General features: G+C 37.4%; 1 protein-coding gene across 6 annotated transcripts in view; it reads left to right on the top strand.

Annotated features, from left to right (window-relative positions):
- EPHA7 (EPH receptor A7) overlaps positions 1-19,771 on the top strand; it is a 163,211-nt gene that overhangs the window by 37,579 nt on the left and 105,861 nt on the right. For all 6 annotated transcript variants that reach the window (XM_068937817.1, XM_068937820.1, XM_068937816.1 and 3 more), the window contains exons 4-5: positions 17,882-18,037; positions 18,917-19,252. In XM_068937817.1, the coding sequence (XP_068793918.1) occupies positions 17,882-18,037; positions 18,917-19,252 (492 nt within the window). The remainder of the gene's footprint in view (positions 1-17,881; positions 18,038-18,916; positions 19,253-19,771) is intronic.

Genomic DNA, 19,771 nt, shown 5'->3' with positions numbered 1-19,771 from the left:
CACAGCTTCCTTACAAGTAAAAAGCAGAGGCTGTAAGTGAATTCAGTATTAAAAAACCAAACAAACAAAAAAACGCAACAACAATCAGTACAACAGCCCCAGCATTACCTATTTTTACATTAAATTCCGTTTCTTTTTCCTCTTGCTCCCATTTTCAGACTTTGATGAAGCAGGGTTTTTTTGATTACTAGTTCACAGTACGTGTTATATTCAAGACTGAAGGTAGGACAGGTGGAAATCTAGCACTAAGTAAGAGCTATTGGGGACCTCACGCACTAGTGGGAAACTGCATCTGCAGAAGAAAGAGGGGTAATATCGGTTTGACTGCAACCAGAGTTCCTTACTGGAAGCCTTAGTGGTTGAAAAACAGTATGAAAAACAGTGATGATACATATTCCAAGCCTTGGACTCAGGCTTGCAAATGGGTACGATGAAGTCAGGCTGTGTGACACTGATGTCAGCTGTGTAGGTATGTGTAGTCAAGTTGTCCCTCTGTGTTTCAGGAAGATTCCAGTAAGTTCTGCATTCCTTGTGCCCCTTCCTTAAGCCATCTTGTTCTGCCCAGTGTTTTGTTTTGTTTTCTCAAAGTTATCAGTGGTTATCAAATATATTAAAAGCTGCAGGTCAAATGTAGAGTTTAGGCCACTTATGGGCCTTGCAGGGCAAGGACAACAAAAGGGCGTGAAGAGGCACATAAGTGCCTTATGAGTTCAACAGGAGAACTAAAGGCTGGAAAAGGGGTTAGCACCCTTTTCAATGAAGAAGGTGGGATGCTTATTAAGGATTCCCATATCCCAAAGAAGTATTCATAGTTAATGCTTATTGTAGCTTCCTAAGTATGGTAGCAAAGAGCCCAATACATGGCTGCTGCATCTGCTGTTTCAGCAGTGTCATATGTTAGTTTCTTCCAAAGTTCAAAGAAAGATGACATATGGAAAGGCAAATTGAAGTTTTTTTTTTTCATTCTTTTAAAATCATCTGTACTTGATAAAGTCTTTAGTAACTGAACTTTCTGGGGTCACTTACAACAAAGAATGTTTACTTGTTCTTGGCTTCACCCAATTTATTTGCTATTCCTACCATTCACTTTTGGACACATAAAAGGCCAGTAGAGAATGTTATATCATAAAATTAAAATATTTCTATGAGACATGTGCATGTGTACACACTCACATTTTTCTCTAGAATTAAGATTCTTCAAAAGTCTGTCCTATCTATACTACTGCTTTAATGTAGTACAGTAAATTGCCAGCTAACATTTGCATACTAAATTAATTTTCATCGTCTTCCACATAAATGTCGTAATAACCTAACACAGCCATAACCAGCTTAACTTCACTACTATTTCACTTTGAATTTAGATAACCAGTTACAGTACACCAATTCTTCTCTCTTAGGCTCAAATGTACCAACCCCAACTTGGCATCTCATTCCCTGTAGGCATACATACATACATACATTACATGCATACATTACATCCCCCCTCTACTCAGCCCTGCTGAGGCCTCACCTGGAGTACTGGCTCCAGTTGTGGGCTCCCCAGTACAAGAGAGACATGGCACTACTGGAGAGAGTCCAGCGGAGGGCTACGAAGATGATGAGGGGACTGGAGCATCTCTCCTATGAGGAAAGTCTGAGGGAGCTGGGCCTATTCAGCCTGGAGAAGAGAAGATTGAGAGGGGATCTGATCGATGTGTACAAGTATCTGAAGGGAAGGTGTCGAGAGGATGGGGCCAGATTCTTCTCTGTGGTGCCCAGCGACAAGACAAGAAGCAACGGGCACAAACTGAAGCACAAGGCAGTTCCATCTGAACCTGAGGAAAAACTTCTTTGCTGTGAGGGTGACAGAGCGCTGGAACAGGTTGCCCAGAGAGGTGGTGGAGTCTCCTTCGCTGGAGATATTCAAAACTCGCCTGGACGCGATCCTGTGCAATGTGCTCTAGGTGACCCTGGTTGAGCAGGGGGGCTGGACTAGATGATCTCCAGAGGTCCCTTCCAACCTCAACCATTCTGTGTGATTCTGTGATTCTGTGATGTCGGTTCAGTTACTGAGGCTTTGTGTTATATAAGGGTGTGTATGCATCTTCTTTGTACTCGACAGAGGCAGATCTGGTATAGCATAGAGCTGTAAATAATCTACTGTTCCCATTTTTCATCACTACCTATATATTACAATTTGCTAGATAAACTGCTTGCGTATGAAAACATGAGCTATTTCATGAGGTTCTGCATTTGGGTCCCATTTAAGGATTACTGGTGATTCTTAAGACTGATTGCTTTACGTGTTGGCACATGTTTATATGCTAGGACAAGGAACTGAGAGCCAGATTTTGAAGCTTTTGCCTGGAGAGCCATTCCATTGACCATCTGCAAGGGGTTGGGGTTAGTTTCCGAAACATGGTTGTTTGTTGCTGTTTGAGGTGGCATATAATGTACAAGACATCTATATGGGGCTGGCAGAGGTAACACAGGAGTTATATGGTCTTTGGACCATTAGCTGGGAACCCATCAAGATTTTCTTTCTCAGATTGGACTAGACAGCTCAGAATTGACCCCTGAGTTTCCACAGACTCCAATGAGAACTTAGGCACTTGTTACACCTGTAGGCACTCACATATAGACACCAAAATTTGGGTGTTGTAACCTTGGAAGAAATCCCATGCTGAATACTTAATCTGTGGCTGATACTCAGCTAGGCTGTGTAGATCAAGGGATTAATTTGGATTTCCTGTGCTCTAAAAACAGTTGTACTCTGTATCACATTGGTGCAGTTCCGGTTGGAGTTCCCCACCCAGCAGCCCTTCTTTCTTTCTAACCTTTTCCTTTATGTAGCTTTCCTGTCACTGTCTGAGAGGAGACCCCTCTGAGATCAGTAGGTCTGTTGGATTAGTGTGCTAACTGCTGCACTGGTGAAAAGGAGCTGGGTTGTGAAGTGGAAAGTGATAGTGAGTAATAGAAATTCACGTAATTACAAGAATCAGAAAAGTTGGGAAAAGTGAGGCAGGAACTGAGCCCCAAGTCAGAATTGCATGTCTATTTTGTTTCCCATTGCTCAGCTCCATTCCTTAACTCCTAGTGGATCTCACTCTACTCCGTGAATTTTGTTCCATCTTTATTTTTCTTATAAAATTAACTTTGGCCAAAGTTTAATTATATTAATGTTTTTATCATTCAAAAAACCATTAATATTTAACCAAGAAAATTACAAGAATGGAGGAGAAAGACCGTGGTGCTAGAGGACCATCTGCTTTTGGGTAGTGTAGCAAAACTGAAGAGAGAAATGTATTAGAGCCCAGGGAGAGATGAGGGAATGCTTTCTATGAGTGGCTACACCTCCTGTCCCTTGGGCCTTCACCATGACTTTCACGCTTTCTTAAGATATGTTTTATTTCTTCCTTGGCAGTCCATTCATTTGAGAATGAATGAATGAGTGGTTTTTGAATAGAGCTGCATAATTGAAAGCCTCAAATTCCATTCTAAGTGGAAAACTGATTTCTGCCATGGGCTGTGAGGGTACTTCCCTAATGTAAAAGTGTTTCTTCGGGGGGATATGCACATGTTACATAAGGACAAACTGAGCCCCTGCTACTGAACTTAGTTAACATATACTTTTTCTCCAGTCCCCTTTTCCCCCTTTCTGTGAACCAGCTTTTCCTCTTTTCTTTTCTTTTCTTTTCTTTTCTTTTCTTTTCTTTTCTTTTCTTTTCTTTTCTTTTCGGTTTTTCTTTTTTTCTTTTCTTTTCTTTATCTGTTTGTGACTAGAATAGCCTGTTTCTATCACTATTTCTCTCTCATTATTTTACTCTTTTTCAAAGAACTGTGCAAACTCTGCCATACCAGGAAACCAACATCGATGAATTCTTCTCTCTAACAAGTTACGCAGAGCTGTTTGAAGAATTTCGTGTACAGTAAAAATTCATATGAGCTGCAAATTGTTCACAGTTAGGACCCTGAGCCAGGTCTATGTGCTTTTTTAGATAATGTATGCACTGACTTGTCAATCAAAATCGACAATTAATGCTTCTCCAAATTAAGAATTCAGATTTTTCCTTCATTATGATATCATTAGCAAGGTACATGGCACAATAGGAAAGAATCTGTAGAGCAGGACAGTTAGTGCTGAGGACTTGATGTCCCCACTAAATGGATTTTTGGGAGTTTTGGCTGAGGTAGCTCTCTAGTCTCGTCCAATGTAGCTGGAGTGCCTTAGGTCCTCTCTTGGAGCACATCTTGTTAATTTCCTCCAAAAGGAATCCAGTTTGTGTGCTCTGAAATTACTCTATAACATGAGCCACAGGGTGATAGGTGGGGATGACCAGGAAATCACTTCAAAAATGCACTTCAGATCCAAACAAAAGTGCTACTGTGGAAGCACCCATGTTATATTAACATTCTTCCTATTCCTGTTCAGTTTTTAAAAGTTGAAATCCCAAAATTAGAGATGTACAAAAAAACCAAACACAAATAAGAATTGTAAGTTTCCGAACGCATGTAAGATTTGTATATGCCTTGCATTATCAGTATTCTTGAAAATATACCTAACAGCTTGCCAGATGCAACAGAGATTGTGTAGGTGTCTGTATTGCAGTCTCTGCTGTGACATACCTGATCTGGCTATGTAGTCAGTGATACCAGTGCATAGAGTAAAGATGGGTTTTTGAAACTCAGTATTTACTCAGCCTCTCAGGCTTTTGAAAACCATGCTGAGCTCTTTACACGGTAATATTACTGTCAGCAATACCCAATTCAGTATTGACATAGCTATGTCTACACAAGCAAAGGAACTGAGCAAAAATATGTGCTATGTGTGCTTTCTTACAACATGTAAAACATGCCTATCACCTGGATCAACTCTAGTAGTTTGGGAAAGTACTTGGACAAATTTATGAAAGAAAAATTTATCAAGGGGCGTTAAGCAAAGAAGCAGAAATGATTGATCACTCAGGATTGTTAGTTGCTGGTTTTTGGATGCTGGTCTCCCTGCCTTTACATTGTTCTTCAATTCCTTTTTGTAAGCATCTGACATTGGTCATGGTCAAAGCACGATGCTGATATAGTTGAACCTTTGATCTTACTCATTAGCTTTGTCTTTATTTCATGATTCAGATCATCCACTGTCCTAGACATCAATTTCTTCAGTGCAGGATTTAAATCAAGCTCTTGGAGCTAAATTTACTCTGATGAGTAATGCAACTAAGTTCTGGAAACATGCAGAGAACTATGACTGTAGATAGTTCCAGTTCAACTGGGCTTTGTATGTGTACAGAGCTGTTCTCTTAGGGGGGTTAAAGGATTAAATGTAGTAGTACTGTGCACTGAAATAGAAAGTGTGATAATCTTAGTTAAAGATCTTGATTATTGCTGCAAAAGCAGCATAGAAGTTCCAAGCATTTGCAGTGAAAAAAAATAAATCTTTTGTGCGGTTAGATGAATATCCTCTTGTTTTCTATAACAAAAAGAAAGTTCATGGTTTCAGATTATGCCATGCTGGCTCTGCAAAGCTTCTTCAGGTATCTAGCGCCTTTGTTTTGCAGAGGTGTTTAATCACTTGCAGAAAATGCTTGTTGTATCACACACTCTTCAACCATGCACATTATCCCTTAATTATGTAGGACTAAGGCCCTCTTGACTATAAGACACGTTGTTTGTTCAGACGCACTTACAAATCCATTTTCTTATCAGTTCTGTGCTGAACATTTACACAACGGGGTACTGTTTAATATGAAAATAAACCTTTTTTTAAAAAAAAATGTTTGACCCACCCACCTGGCCTCCATCTGTGATTGTTCTGTCTCCACAAGCTGTTGTCTGCTTTTCCTCAGCATGTTCTTTATCTTTTTGGATGGCTGCTATCTTTGAGCTGCTTTATTGCCCATCCCTATTTTCTCTGTGTTTAGTAGAAAGTGACATTTCCAAATCATAAGGATCAGCCAAGCAGATTTGATACACTCTCTGCATTAAGATACAGTTCTGCGCAGGGTATGCAATTAGTAAAGACAACTTCATTTCACAGCATCACAACTCATGCTATATTATTTGGAATTAAAGTATTGTGAAAACCTGAGAAGGTTTCTCATAAAAACTTGTAACAGATAAATCTGTCAGAGTTAAAAATGTTTTTCATACCACAGACTTACCAAATCAAACAAAGAAAAGGTTTCTTCACATTTTATTCCAATTCAGTTTCATATCAGTGAATTACCATAGTAATGCTTTTCCTTTTTTATTTTCATTCTTCATTAAAGGGAAGGTCTGTATTTGTAATCTCTTAATAAACTGATACTATAATCTTTAGAGGTTAAATCTATTTTTATTTTGTAAGATTATAGTTAAAACTTATAGAGAGTTTAAATTTCCAGTCTATATGCACTGATGAAGGTTTTGTTGGTTTCAGTGAAACTGGAAAAGAATTCCTCCATAAAGGAATTAAAAATACTTTTATTTCTCTTTCTGAAGTATTATTTCTATTTCTCCCCACTCCAAATATAACTATGGAGAACAGTTCATTTTTTGCATAAGTATTCCTCCATAGGCACAATAGCAGACTGATAGGTGTGAGCAATTTTTTCTCTGTAAGTACGATAATCAACATTAAATGTAGGAAAATCTGACGCTAGGATCCTCGCCTAAAGTTACTTTTCGATTCTATAGCACAGCTGTGCAGAAGGGGAGCTTTTTGCTCTTTTGGGTTCTTAGAAGTTGGTCCTTTGTTTGGATGGATTGGCTTGCTGCATAATGACGGCCCTGAGGAATGTGTTAAAGAAGCCTGTGAAAAGTTGCTGCTGGATTGAGGCCTAGAATGGTAATGGTAGGTCACTATCCAAAGGAAACAAAAATGTGTTATTAAGTTATTTTAATTTCATTTCAATTGGAAAGCTTACAGGGATGTCTGCTTCTTTATGAATAAGCCCTCCGGATTTTGTTTCTTGCCAGCCAATCATTAAGCACCATTACAGTTAAATGAAATTACACACCTACATCAAGTGAATTATGTCAAAGTTTCAGAAAATACACAGCAAGAGATCTGCTTGCACACTTCCTTTACAGAGAACTTTATCTGTGAACCATATGCTCTAAGACTCCCCCAAAAGAGTAGTTTAGACTGTGACAGAAAGATTTCAGATTATTCTGAGGCCTTTGTAGGAAACTCTCCCATTATATTTGCTGCTGAACAATTGTAGGACAGGATTTTGGGCCATCCAGCAGGAGTCATCTATGTGAAGAGAGAGTCCATAGCCTAAAGATAGCATGAGCAAGCCTAGTACTGTTTTCTCCACAGTAATATAAGAAGCTATTCAGTTTATATTTTTACTATATTTATATTTTACTAACATATCTATTAAGCATTGCTTCTGAAAGAAATGGTTCCACCATTTCTCAGCCTCCTGCTCCTGTGCTGTGTCTTCACAAACATTTTAGTAGCTGTAGAGTGAACTAAACTGAGAAACTGGTAAAACTAACAGCAAGTAAGAGCAAAAAGTTGGTTTTACAGTAGTAAGTCTGAAGATTTTGTAAATAAGGCTGTACTGTCACATGAATGAATATATCTGTGTAATAAACTATTTTTAATGTCCTGCAGAAGTCAATTCCTACTAGGGAATCCCTGCATCAGCATAGGAATGTAGTACATTGTATTTTGGACATCATAAGTTTTGAGCCTTTGCGCAAATCCAAACTTTGTTATCATCCACATTTTTAGTGACAAATGTTAGGTGAACTCCCTGGCATCCTAGGAAGGCCCAGTATCCTTCAACGATGGTGTACCTACTTTCGCTACGCCTGGCCCAAGTCTGCCCCTATCCCACCTATGCTTGCCACATGGCTGGGATCAGGCAGATCGGTTAGCATACAGTCTTTTCTAGAGAGTCCCAAAAGTGGCAAGTTCAATCTGTGGGCAGCCTGAGATGTACTTAATTACTTAGTTATCTCTGAGGGCAGTAGCAGCTCCCTTTCTCCCCCAGGCCACGGTCAATGGCAGCTGGAGGATGATTTGGAAAGAGGATCTCTGCATGCCTAGATCGGTTTGGCTAGCAGGCCTTGCTGACCTGTCTTCATGGTGGACCCGAACTTACCCATATTTCAACTCTCTTTTTGAAAATAATTTAGAAGAAACTCTACCCCCAAAAAAAAGATATCACAAATCTTCCCTTTGTAAGTTCCTGTTTCCTTCCCTAGAAGTTTCTGAGTTTTGCTTCCAGGAAAGGAGAAAGGGGCAACCAGGGAGGCAAAGGGTCTTTGTGAATATTTGGAAGGCAATCTTCTCTGGGTGCAAACAGGTGCGATGAAACACATTGAGAATTCCTGGTCAGAAGACTCTGACAGCCAAACCAGCAAGGCTATTACCATTCATTTACTAAGGGAGATGAGAGCCTCTGGGCGCTTAATGCTTGTGTTAGACTGTAATGTCAGGGGACAAGTCCACTCCTTAGAAAAGGTCATAGGCTCAGAGCTTTACCACTCTGTGTGCTCTGTAGTGATCTTGCTATTTAAACTGGGATGGTCTTTTATATTGTTTGAACTGAGATGATGAGGTTAAAAATTTCTGAAACAACAGGTTATTTAAAAAAAAAAAGAGGGAAAAATAGCATATTCTACCTAGTAACCAGCACTTTCAGATTCCGCTGTGCATTTCTACCTTTAATATTTTAAATACTTTTTTTTAATGAAAAACAAACACTTTTTGTACATCGTAAGTGCAGACAGGATGACCATGAGAATCCCTTTGAATGTCTGTGCATTCAGAGACATTTTTATGAATTATTTTTAGTATTTCCAAATGAATTTATTAATGATCAGATTTTACTGTATTTTGTTTAAAAAAAAAAAAAGCACAAAACCAAACCAAAACTCAATAATTGTACTATTTTCATTACTGCTTAGAGCCTTGGTAATGTGTTTTGTTCGCTACAGAAAACAGCATAGAACATTCCCCACAGACTTTTGCAATCAAAAAGCCTGAATGTGCATTAAATACCTCAAAGGGTTTGTCTGTGTATTCACAGACAGGGTATGGCTGTACAGAGCCTGTCTGATTTGCAAAGAGTTGGGAGCTAACATTGTATGTAGCACAAGGAAAGAACACTGTATAATGCAAGCTGGCTTATAGGTTACAAGGAATTTTTTGGTGCTTTATTGTTTGAGCTACACCCAGAGGATAGAGAGGCAAAAAAAGTTAAAGCAAAGAAAAAGCTAATGAAAGCAATCTCTGATATTGATTTCCTCACCAGTATTTTTTCTCCTTTCTTATTGCTGTTAGAGCTGAATTTTTGCAAAATTCAAGTTCAAAAAAGAGAAAAAAATTGAGACAGGTATGTGATATTTTTAGCATAAACATTTCATGTATCTATTTAGAGAAAAAAAGCAGCATCGATAGTAAAGTTTGTGTAGCCAATTTCTTTTGTAGTAGCAATATCTGTTGTCTGGTGATACATGCAAGTGATGTGTCATTCCCCTAAGTAACATAAATTTATACTTTTATTATTAAAACATAATAACTTCCATTACATAAGTTCCAATGATAGCTGATGGCCTTAGATTTGATGAATTCTTAATTATCGTGATTTGGATCCTAATATTTTTATAAAACCAAAATAAAAAAGTTAAATGGCAGTCAAAGTGAAAAAAAAAACAAGAAAAGCATGCAGAAGTTATGAGTAAATAAAGTGTATTTTTCCACATTCATATTTACCATTAATTCTCCAAGTGTTTGTAGAACTTTCTGAGCAAGGCAGATTAAGTTTTTACTGCTGACAGAATTTCAGGCATGAATACATTTTGTGATGGGAAGAACCTACACCAAGTCCTGCAAAGTATTTCCATTGTAGTTAATCAGTTGGGCAGTCACTTAAATTTGGGCAGAAGAGTAATGCTTCTCTAGCACCTCGCACATTTGGAGTGAAGGGACAGCAGAAGAGACAGAGAGAGAAAAAAAGAATGAATGGGAAAGCCAAAATTTCTTTTCTCCTTTTGTTTCTCTAACCCACCTTTCATTTTTGCGTTCTGCATTTAGTAAGATAATTCCAGTCTGTCTGCATTTTTGAGTGTTTATGTATCTGACAAGTTAATTTTCCAGAATTTCCGGAGTTTAGATGTGTGGTTCCCAGGAAGCTGTGTTCCTCATGTGTCCCATGAGAGGAACATGTCGAAATCTTTACAAAATCTGAATATGTAGAGAAACATTACATCATAGCCTTAATGCACAACCTTAATTTATCCAGTTATTTAATTCTGCTCAAGACTGCACCAGAGCATCTTTAATTCCCATTTAAATGTAGTTTTTTATCTTCTTATTCATAATCTTTAAGTTATAAGTAATTTTGCTGTTACAGTGTAAGTGAAACTGGGTATTCTTTGATTTGTGGGCTGTGTGCTTCAGCCTCATTACTTTGTCCTTGTGTATAAATTAGCCAGCAAAACACTGCAGAGTATTGCTTTGTGCCTATGAAATTTCTTTGCAACCAGCTAAGCTAAATAGTCAAGCATCTTGACAGACTCAGTAATTTTTTTTTTTTTTAAAGTAGAACTGTAGAATGTTAAAGGTTTCATTTCATTCAGTGGAAAAAAAATGAGTAAGATACTATTGCTTAACAAACGTTCTATTTTTGGATACTTATTTGTGTGGACAGCAGTATGTGAACATCTCTCAAAAGGCGTAAGCAAGACTTTGGAAAATGAGGGCATATTAGGCTTAGGAAGTGAATATGAGGTATGAAACTCCTGATGGGCAACAGCAAACATTCATTCAGATGATGGTATGCAGCCATGGGACAGCCTTATTTAGATATGTCATTCACACTATAGCCGAGGCACCATTAAGAGGCTTGAGTTTACTCTGGCTAAACCATACAACATAATTCCTTGGTTGAAACATGAATAATCTTTAGAAGCTGTTGCAGTTTAAAAATCAGGGTAAAATAAACATCTTTTTCAGCTAGACATTTATCATTGCATGGTAGTTAGACAAATAAAATACTACAGTCTGAGATCCTTATAAAACAATATCTATTAGGTGCCAGAGAAGGCATAACAGATGCCATTTCTCACTATAAAAGTAATTTACAGTTTCAAACATAGTCATGACATAGACATACGCAAATCATTGGAAAAGGGGATCGTAGGTTATAAAGTCTCCTTTTGTTACTGGATATCTTATGTCTACTCTTTCACTCTGAAATTCACATTTGGGAATTATTGTATAATGGCCTGCTTTCAGTTTACCTAAACTTTTTAGATCTGTTGGCTAAAATGTGCCAGTGGATAAAGTTGTGATCTAAAATAGCCAAGTGTGTCATAAGAGAACGACACCCCCAAACTTTTTTCAAAATTTTATTTTGATACCATGTAAGATTAAACATTAATATTTCTGGTGTCTCCCATGCCAAATTGTCATATGTTTGTAGCAGGTTAATACAGAAGGGGGTTGACAAATCTTCCTATAATCTCTACCCCATGTTGTTTTCATCCTTCTTGTCTGCTGCTCATTTTCGTTGTGAAAAACCCTAATATATCAATGACAGGAGGTCTGGATTTGTGGCTGACTGTTATAATTACTCCCACTGAGGCACTGTCAATAGGATTAAAATAAAGATTCTGGACCTGTCCATCGTAGATGAGGTCAGCAACACTAGCAGTGGGAGTACTGTTTCTGCAAGCTGTGCTTTCAGTCCTGAATTATGGAACCATAGACATTAATATGATGCAAATATTTGAAAGCTCCAGTGGAGAAAACCAGCCTTTTTCTGCATTAGCTAAAATATCCATCTGTAATAAATAATCTAACAGCATCCATCTATGTCCTTAGTATACATGCATGTATGTTAATTTTCAAATGTATCAAAGCCCCGGAGAGTTTCAATTACAGAACAATGCATTTTGCATTTTATAATTAATAAAGTCTTTGCAGCTGCATAACTTCATACAGGAAACATCTGCACAAACTCCTGGTGTATACATAATTTCTATGAAAAGGAGGTTAGCTGAATTGTCCTTAATGTTCAAGGCTTGGGAAGAGTAGAAAGATGGGGAGTTGATTAGGATAATGCAAAACAAATCACAAGGATGGAGGTTTATGTCCAGATAAATATAAAACAAATTCTAGCCACTGGCTATAGGAAAAATACAATGTATAGAATCTCTTTAACATATAGGCAACTTGATTCAAATGTACCAGAAGCAGGAATGTAGTGGAAAACCTGAACTGTAGCACGGTGGGCAGTCAGTCTGCCACAGCCCTCGGTGGGACCAGGGTGTTACCCTAAGGTCTGAAGTGATACGTTGCTGTTGAAACTCTGAGATTACTTCTTTGCCATCCTTTGATGCTGACCTTAAAAAAGTATCATTTTTTTAAACTTTAGTTTCATCTGCAGTGTGCATAAAATTGCGACATGTATGGCACTAAAATTTACACTTGATAGCAGTGGTGAACAATTCATAATGAAGAGACAAGCTCTCTTATTCATGTAAGACAGTATGTCATCTTTATTTTCTTCCCCTTCTATCAATGTAATTCTTATAATGGTATCATACAGTAATTAGTGCAGTTACCTCACGTTTCACTATTTTCGTATGAACGGAAAAATTATAATCAAAAGCTGTGTTCAATCTAGTGTCTGTCAAGTGTCAAACATGCTGAAACAATTGCAGGCCCTTTGCGTCTCAAGCTGATATGCTACCTGGAAGCCTTGCACTTCTGTTATATAGTCTAATTTTTTCTCTATTTTTTTCATGTTACTGTGGTGAAAAATAGTTTTCATGATTAACATCTTACTACCCTACAATGATTTGCCTTTTCTCCTTTGGTTGTAGTAACATCAGTTGTTACACGTCACTCAATGTCCTTACCATATTCCTATCCTCCCTCCCAATTTAAGAAGTCTCTTAGCTCTGGTAGAAGCACAATGAATCTCCACAGTGTTTATGTTGAGAAGCTATATAAAAAAGAGCAGTACTTAACACTTTCCTTTTTTCCTTTTTCCTGTCCCAAAAGTGGGACTGCAGAACACTATTTTCTTCTCTCGACATCTGCCTTCATTCTGTCTTCCAGAGTTTCTTCAAAAACTCTTGTTTATAAATAAGAAAAGAAAAATATATGTGATTTGATCTCTGCCAGGCCGTGAAGGCATTTGCTGAGCTCACCACAGAGAAACTATTTTTCTACATAAGAAAGATATAGTCGGCACCTCTAGTGGCAATGGCTTAATGCCTTGTTGTGGCACAGATGCAGCAGCAGACTTCTTAGTACCATGTGTTAACTTCTTGGTATCTAGTGGTGCTTTTACAATATTGCTATGTCAATTATTTACAGTATTTGCATGTCCCTTTAAACGATACCAAACACGTCGTCTCAAAATGTTTGTGATTGAACTGACTTTACCAGCATATGTTAAATGTGTATTTGAACGGGTCTCATGCACTGACAATGTAAGTCTATCCCGCCATGTACCAGATCCTCCTGTCACGATGCATCATTGTTAAGGCTGAGTTCAATGGCCTGTAGAAGAAGAAAGCAACTTAGTCCAAGCCGAGAAAGATTGCTAGTGTCATCTTTGCAGGGTCTTTCATTAAATACAGACAGAACAGCAGAGCCGTATACCTCTTTATTTAAGGATTTCAGAAAAGGAAGTTTAAATATAAAGTGGCAATACCCTGTTCAACTTCAGACTTCAGCAACGTGAGTCTGTCTCACCCGAGGGCTATTCATGCCACTGTGTTGCTCGATGGAAAGTTGAGTGCTTCTGAGCAACACGAGTCTCTCTAATTTAGAGAGGTGGTGGAAAGGTTTGCTCCTAGAAACAGCCGTGGCTATCACAGACAAGTAAACAAATCCAAGGTGCCTGATAGTCCTGGGAGGTCACTGGTGGCCAGTCCCTTAGAGCAGTGAGGCTAAGATATTAAGCAAAGAATTGTGATTTGGCTCTGCTATAACTTTTTTTATATTTATGGTTGATTTTGTAGTATGTGGGGGGAAGGATGAGCAACTAATTTATGCATTATTTCTAGGCTGCTTTAGGTTAGGCCAGTAGGTTTTCTTCTACCTCTTTATGCTATCAGTCAAGTGTGACTGCAGGGTTTAAAACCTCTTTGTAAAATATATAAGATAGTCCAAAATTTGGAGTAGCTGTATGAACAAAAGAGGTTTCATCTGGGAAGAGCTGTTCTATTAAATCAGCAGCTGTGAATGACACATTAAACTGGATGGAAGTAAATTTATTTTGTACTGGCTTTCTTTCCCTCCCCTCACCTTTTCCCCAGAAGCCATTTAGTAACAAGACTATTCCTGGATCTTAACTTGCTTAAGTAAGATCAAATAGGCTCACAATTCATTCAGATCAGCAATAGTGAGGATTATGGCAACAACATCAGAGTGCTGCCTCTTCAGTTATACCATACTGCTGCTCTCCCGTCACTGCCTGAGTTCTGTAACTTGATGTACAATACAGGCTTTCTGTATGGGGAAAAAGTGCCGCTGCTGAGTGCTCTCCTGCACTAGTGAATTGCAGTATTAAAATGGATGTGATCAAATGCAATTTGAGTTACCTCAGATTTTACCGTGGAATACTTTTTCAAAGCAGTACTTGTATTTATCACCTTTAGATTTGCATGCAGAGACCTCCAAGTAATGTTTGGCTACTGTTTTTTTACAGTTAGCGTTTTTTTTTTTTTTTCATGTTGCTCACAGAGCTAATGGGGATGAGGATTTTATACTACCTGTCCCTGTGATCTTAAAAATATTATATAAAAAATGACATTAGATCAAAATATGAGAATTTCAAATAGAATAGAACAAAATAATAAGTTCTAGTTACTTATAATTTCAAAAAATTAACCACAACAATTTGATGAAATAGAATAAAAGTAAAATAGAGTGTCAAAAAGTATTTTGGAAAAATTCTTTCCATCCTGCAGTCTGTAGTAGTTTGCTGACAAGTCATTACACCTTGATATGTGGCCCATGCAACACAGTCTTGATAGAGTTTTCAGCTAACAAGGCTAATGATAAATTTTGAAAATTGGTCCCCAATTTTTAAACAATAGAAATATTCTATTTCTATTTCTAGGCTGAAAAAGACCAAATTTTTTGTGCTAAATTTAAATTTATGAAAAAGCGGGTAACCGGTTAGTTATGTTCCTTGAATGAGTACTTTTAATTAGGATGTATACCCCTGCTGTTTCTTTCCTAAAGACCTATAAAGTTGTTTAAGTCCTTTTTAAAAGCACCTTTTATATCATTGCTGTAATAATCTTGCCCCTTATATTTATGGGGTGTGTAAGTTGAAGGGATAGCTATTAAATGTCATCATATAAGCCTCTTATGGGAAAAAAAAAGATAATGGAATTGTAGCATGGTACAATGAGTGCCTGAACCTGCTGCCTCTGGTATGCTGTGCGGCAGAATAAATGGCTTTCAGTCATGTAAACTAGCAGCAGACATTCAGATCCTTTGAACTCTAATAAGAAATGCACATTTACTTTAAATAATAAGTGACTGGGCATATAAATGTCTTGATTAAGTCGTCAGAAAAAAAAAGAAAAAAAAGAAAAGGGATTTTCTGTTTACGTTTTGTTATTTCTGTCTGAAATCTCTATTTTACTCTCTGCTGCTTTGCTTTGTAGTGTTCCCTGCTGAGAGGGACAGACTGGAAACACAGTAGGGATCTTTGCCTTTTAAGTTGCTCTTTGCTTTGCAGAGGGCTACATGTTGGAAGATCCAGTGTGTTTGTCCAGTGTTTTGCTCAGCATGAGGGGAAGATGACTATTTAAAAAAAGGCAGGAAACTATTATTTGATAATTTTAGCTCCATTTCAATTGGAAGTACTGAAAGAGAAGACAGAAGTTTAAATATATGTCTTAAGATATATGCATGCAAATCAGATCAGCTTTTGTGCTTTTTGTTGTTGATTAGGAAATTCTGAAATGATTTTGAATGTAGGTGCAAAAAGGCTAATTCTGAGTTAAATTTGCCGCAACTGTGAATTCAATGGGTCACGTTTATCCAAAGTGCTTTTCTAAAATTCTTTCTATCTTTCTTTCTTAATAGCATGTATAACAACTACTGTGATCGAATCAAACTATAGCATGTTTTACAAGCAGAGCTAGATTTTCTCCTAATGCAAACTCGTGCCCCTTTGTCAAAGTCGAGGGATACATGTTTTGCATGCTAATTGTCTCTGCCAGACAATTTAGCTTCCATCCACTACTTTTTTTTCGGTGTGACAACCTCTAAATGTTATAGTGATTTCTGTCCTTTGGGAATATTTTTCTTATAAAACTAATATACAGATATAGAGTTATACAGGGCCAGAATCTCCTATCATATAGTGGTATGATCCAGTATTGATTTACCTAGTTCAACATATTTTATTATCTGAAGTATTGCCACTTATTCTTTGTCTCAGCTGCATAAAATTGGTCAGATTAACAAGAGTCGTGTAGCTATAGCTATGCCATGGGTCCAGTTCAAAGGCTATTAAAGTCAAAGGCATGCTCTTCATTGACTTCAATGAGATTTGGATAAAACTCATTGTTTTCATGCTCTTTCCATCACAGTAGTACCAGACAACTGAAATAACTATTCTAAATATCAATGTCTTTGGATACTTTGCACTTCTGCTCTGAGAAAACATCCAAGCAAATATGAGTATAACCGATGCAAATCCTCTCTCTCTGAATTCAGAATGACTGTTTAACTGTCTTTAATATTTTGATACCCAATATTAAATTTCACCCACAGTCCCTCTTCTGTACATATACACGCTGGTTTAAGAAGGTTAAATTGTCTGTGATGGTTGGAAAAAAGAACTTGAAAAGTAGTGCCAATGCAAAAAAATCTCTACTTTATATTAGATGTTTCTGGAGGACTTCTGTGTTGTTCTGTTTTTGATATTGACAGTGTTTCTAATTTTTCCTATAACCTCAATGCTGAAATGCAGTCTTAATCTTTTTACAGCTTTAGTGTTGTGTGATCCCCACTTCCTTCTTCCCCATCCCCTAAAGCTCTCACAGTTCAGCCATTCTTAAGCTACCTTTCTAATTTGCAGTCCTCTGCTTGTAAGTATTATTATAAATGTGTTTTTGGGTCTTTCTGCTTTGGGAACTGTGACAGTAGCTGTTAAAAGTGCTTCTAAACATTTTGGAACAGAACATTATTTTTGCTTTCATGTGTGCACAGCACAAAATATACAAATGAAATTATCCTATATGCTTGTTTCATATTATCTATCTTTTAATTTTTTCTTTGAAAGTTTTATTAAAATCATTTCAGCCCAGTTGTCCAGCTTTGTGAGACTGGAGAAACCAATTATGCAGCTTATGCTGTCTGCCCTTTGCCTCTTCCTGCCTTTTCCTAGCAGCATCTTCTGTCCGACAGTTGTTAATACATTCATTGGTAGATTACATCATCTTTGATTCCTCAGATCTGGGAAGTGTAACCAGCCTATGCACCATTGATGCCAAATTAGCTAGTATGGATACTAGAAGCACCTCAGTGGTCTTAGAGCAGAGCTTCTCCAGCCTATTTTCCCCTTGTTTAGAGCTACTGGAGGTATATAGCAGTTGCACACCATCACATTGCACTCTTCCTTGGTGAAAAAAACAGATGCCTGTTATGTTTCTGTAGCCTTCCATGTTAAAATATTCTACTGCCAGCTGCCGAGAAACTTGTATGCTTGCATTTGTAAAAATGTCACAAAATCATTAGTAGCACCAGCTGAAGAAAAAGAAATTGTGAGCATACTGTGATCATAATAGCTTGCTTTTGCCAACATAATAGAATAGGCAGTTTAGATGTTCACAGGAATGTATACTTCATGTGACAGAGATGGAAGAAAAAGCAGAATAGTGGTCCATGCAGATCAAAACCTTAATTTGTTTTGTTCTCCCTTAGCTTGTGGTCGTGGGTTCTACAAATCATCTTCACAAGATCTGCAGTGCTCCCGCTGCCCTACTCACAGCTTTTCTGACAAGGAAGGATCTTCAAGATGCGACTGTGAAGATAGCTATTATAGAGCACCTTCTGATCCACCATATGTTGCATGCACAAGTGAGTCCGTCATGAATTTAATAATAAAGGACTTTACTTAGCCAACCAGGTGCAGCCATTTGTAGTCAGTTCTCACTAGTAGTTTCTATTGGCCTTTCATGTAGTTGAAAAGTATATTCACATCAGTAAATAAAATTGAAAGACAGTGGGAGAAAAGTTGTCACTGAATATAGAATCCACGTAAATATAATTTTCACGTTTGTTTGATATAACCTCAGGAAACATTATACGTTGGGTATATGTGTGACTAGTTGTAACAGATAGAATACAGGCATAACTTTCCCATGGCTTTAAAATTTTCATAGACAAAGTGCTTGATGCAATAAAGTATGAAAATGGGTAATATAAAAAATGAAAAGTAACCAGTGAGGATATGAGCTTTGATTGAACTGTAATTGGATCTGGTTTAACATTCCAACTGCAGATAGACTAACCTACACAGATTGGTGGTTTAAGTAATGGAAGTCTCCAAAATCCAAAGCCATACCAAATACTTCTGTAAATCATATTAGAGCTGATAAAGATGGACTAGGTGCATTTGGTGCAATATATTTAAAACAAATTCAATATTAGGAAAATTATAAAAGGGTACCTTTAAGGTACATTAACTGATCCTTTTAATTGCACAGAAGCGAAACGACTGAAGTCAGTTGCACTAAATATACAGCCAATTGTTATCCTGATGCCTTAATGGAAAATAAATAAAGCTCTTGCCAAGTGAGTTCAAGGAGGCTTTTATGTAGCTTGTAGTAAAAATAATGAAATGTTTATGTGAAGAAAAATGCTTCAGCTATTTTCTATCTCAGTAATTAAAATGCTAGCTAAATGTCCCACACTGATTCTGTGTATTTACACTGAGCTTTTCTGTGTCTTACAAAGGACCTCCATCTGCACCACAGAACCTCATTTTCAATATCAACCAGACCACCGTGAGTTTGGAGTGGAGTCCTCCTGCTGACAACGGGGGAAGAAATGATGTGACCTACCGCATCCTGTGCAAGAGGTGCAGCTGGGAGCAGGGTGAATGTGTTCCCTGTGGGAGTAACATTGGATATATGCCCCAGCAAACTGGATTAGTCGATAATTATGTCACAGTCATGGACCTGCTGGCTCATGCTAACTACACATTTGAAGTTGAAGCTGTAAATGGGGTTTCTGACTTGAGTCGTTCTCAGAGGCTCTTTGCAGCTGTCAGTATTACCACGGGGCAAGCAGGTAAGTTTTCATCACTTATGATGAAAGTTTTCATCACAATAACCGTGAGACTGAAAGAAATTGGGAACATGCAAACTACAGATGCAGTAAAGCAGGAGCATGTTTGGTGTGTCTAGCTCATTAATCTTTTCACCTTGCCAACTAGCTAATTTGAATTTATATTATCATTTATATTTTTATTGTTCATAATATTTATAATATTATTATAAATAATATTATATATATTATGTATGCAATTATAATGATATTTATAATCTTATTATTTACATTATTTATGTTATTATTTATATTATATATTATTTATATTATTATCATGTTATTTCATGATGACCTGTCCTATTTCTTGGCCTCAGGACTACTTTCAGAAAACATTCATGAAAGATTCATAGTTTTATTATTAAGTAGATTTTCTTGAGTCTCTACAACAATTCTTTTTCTTACATCGTTGTAGGGTCATTCACTAGTAGTTGAAGAAAAATACATGCTGTGACAATCTTGTGCAAGTGCTCCCCTTCTTGA

The sequence above is a fragment of the Struthio camelus genome, chromosome 3 (assembly GCF_040807025.1).
Source record: "Struthio camelus isolate bStrCam1 chromosome 3, bStrCam1.hap1, whole genome shotgun sequence".
Taxonomy (NCBI): Eukaryota; Metazoa; Chordata; class Aves; order Struthioniformes; family Struthionidae; genus Struthio; species Struthio camelus.
Note: the sequence above shows the minus strand (reverse complement) of the source record. Positions and strands in the feature narration are given on the sequence as shown.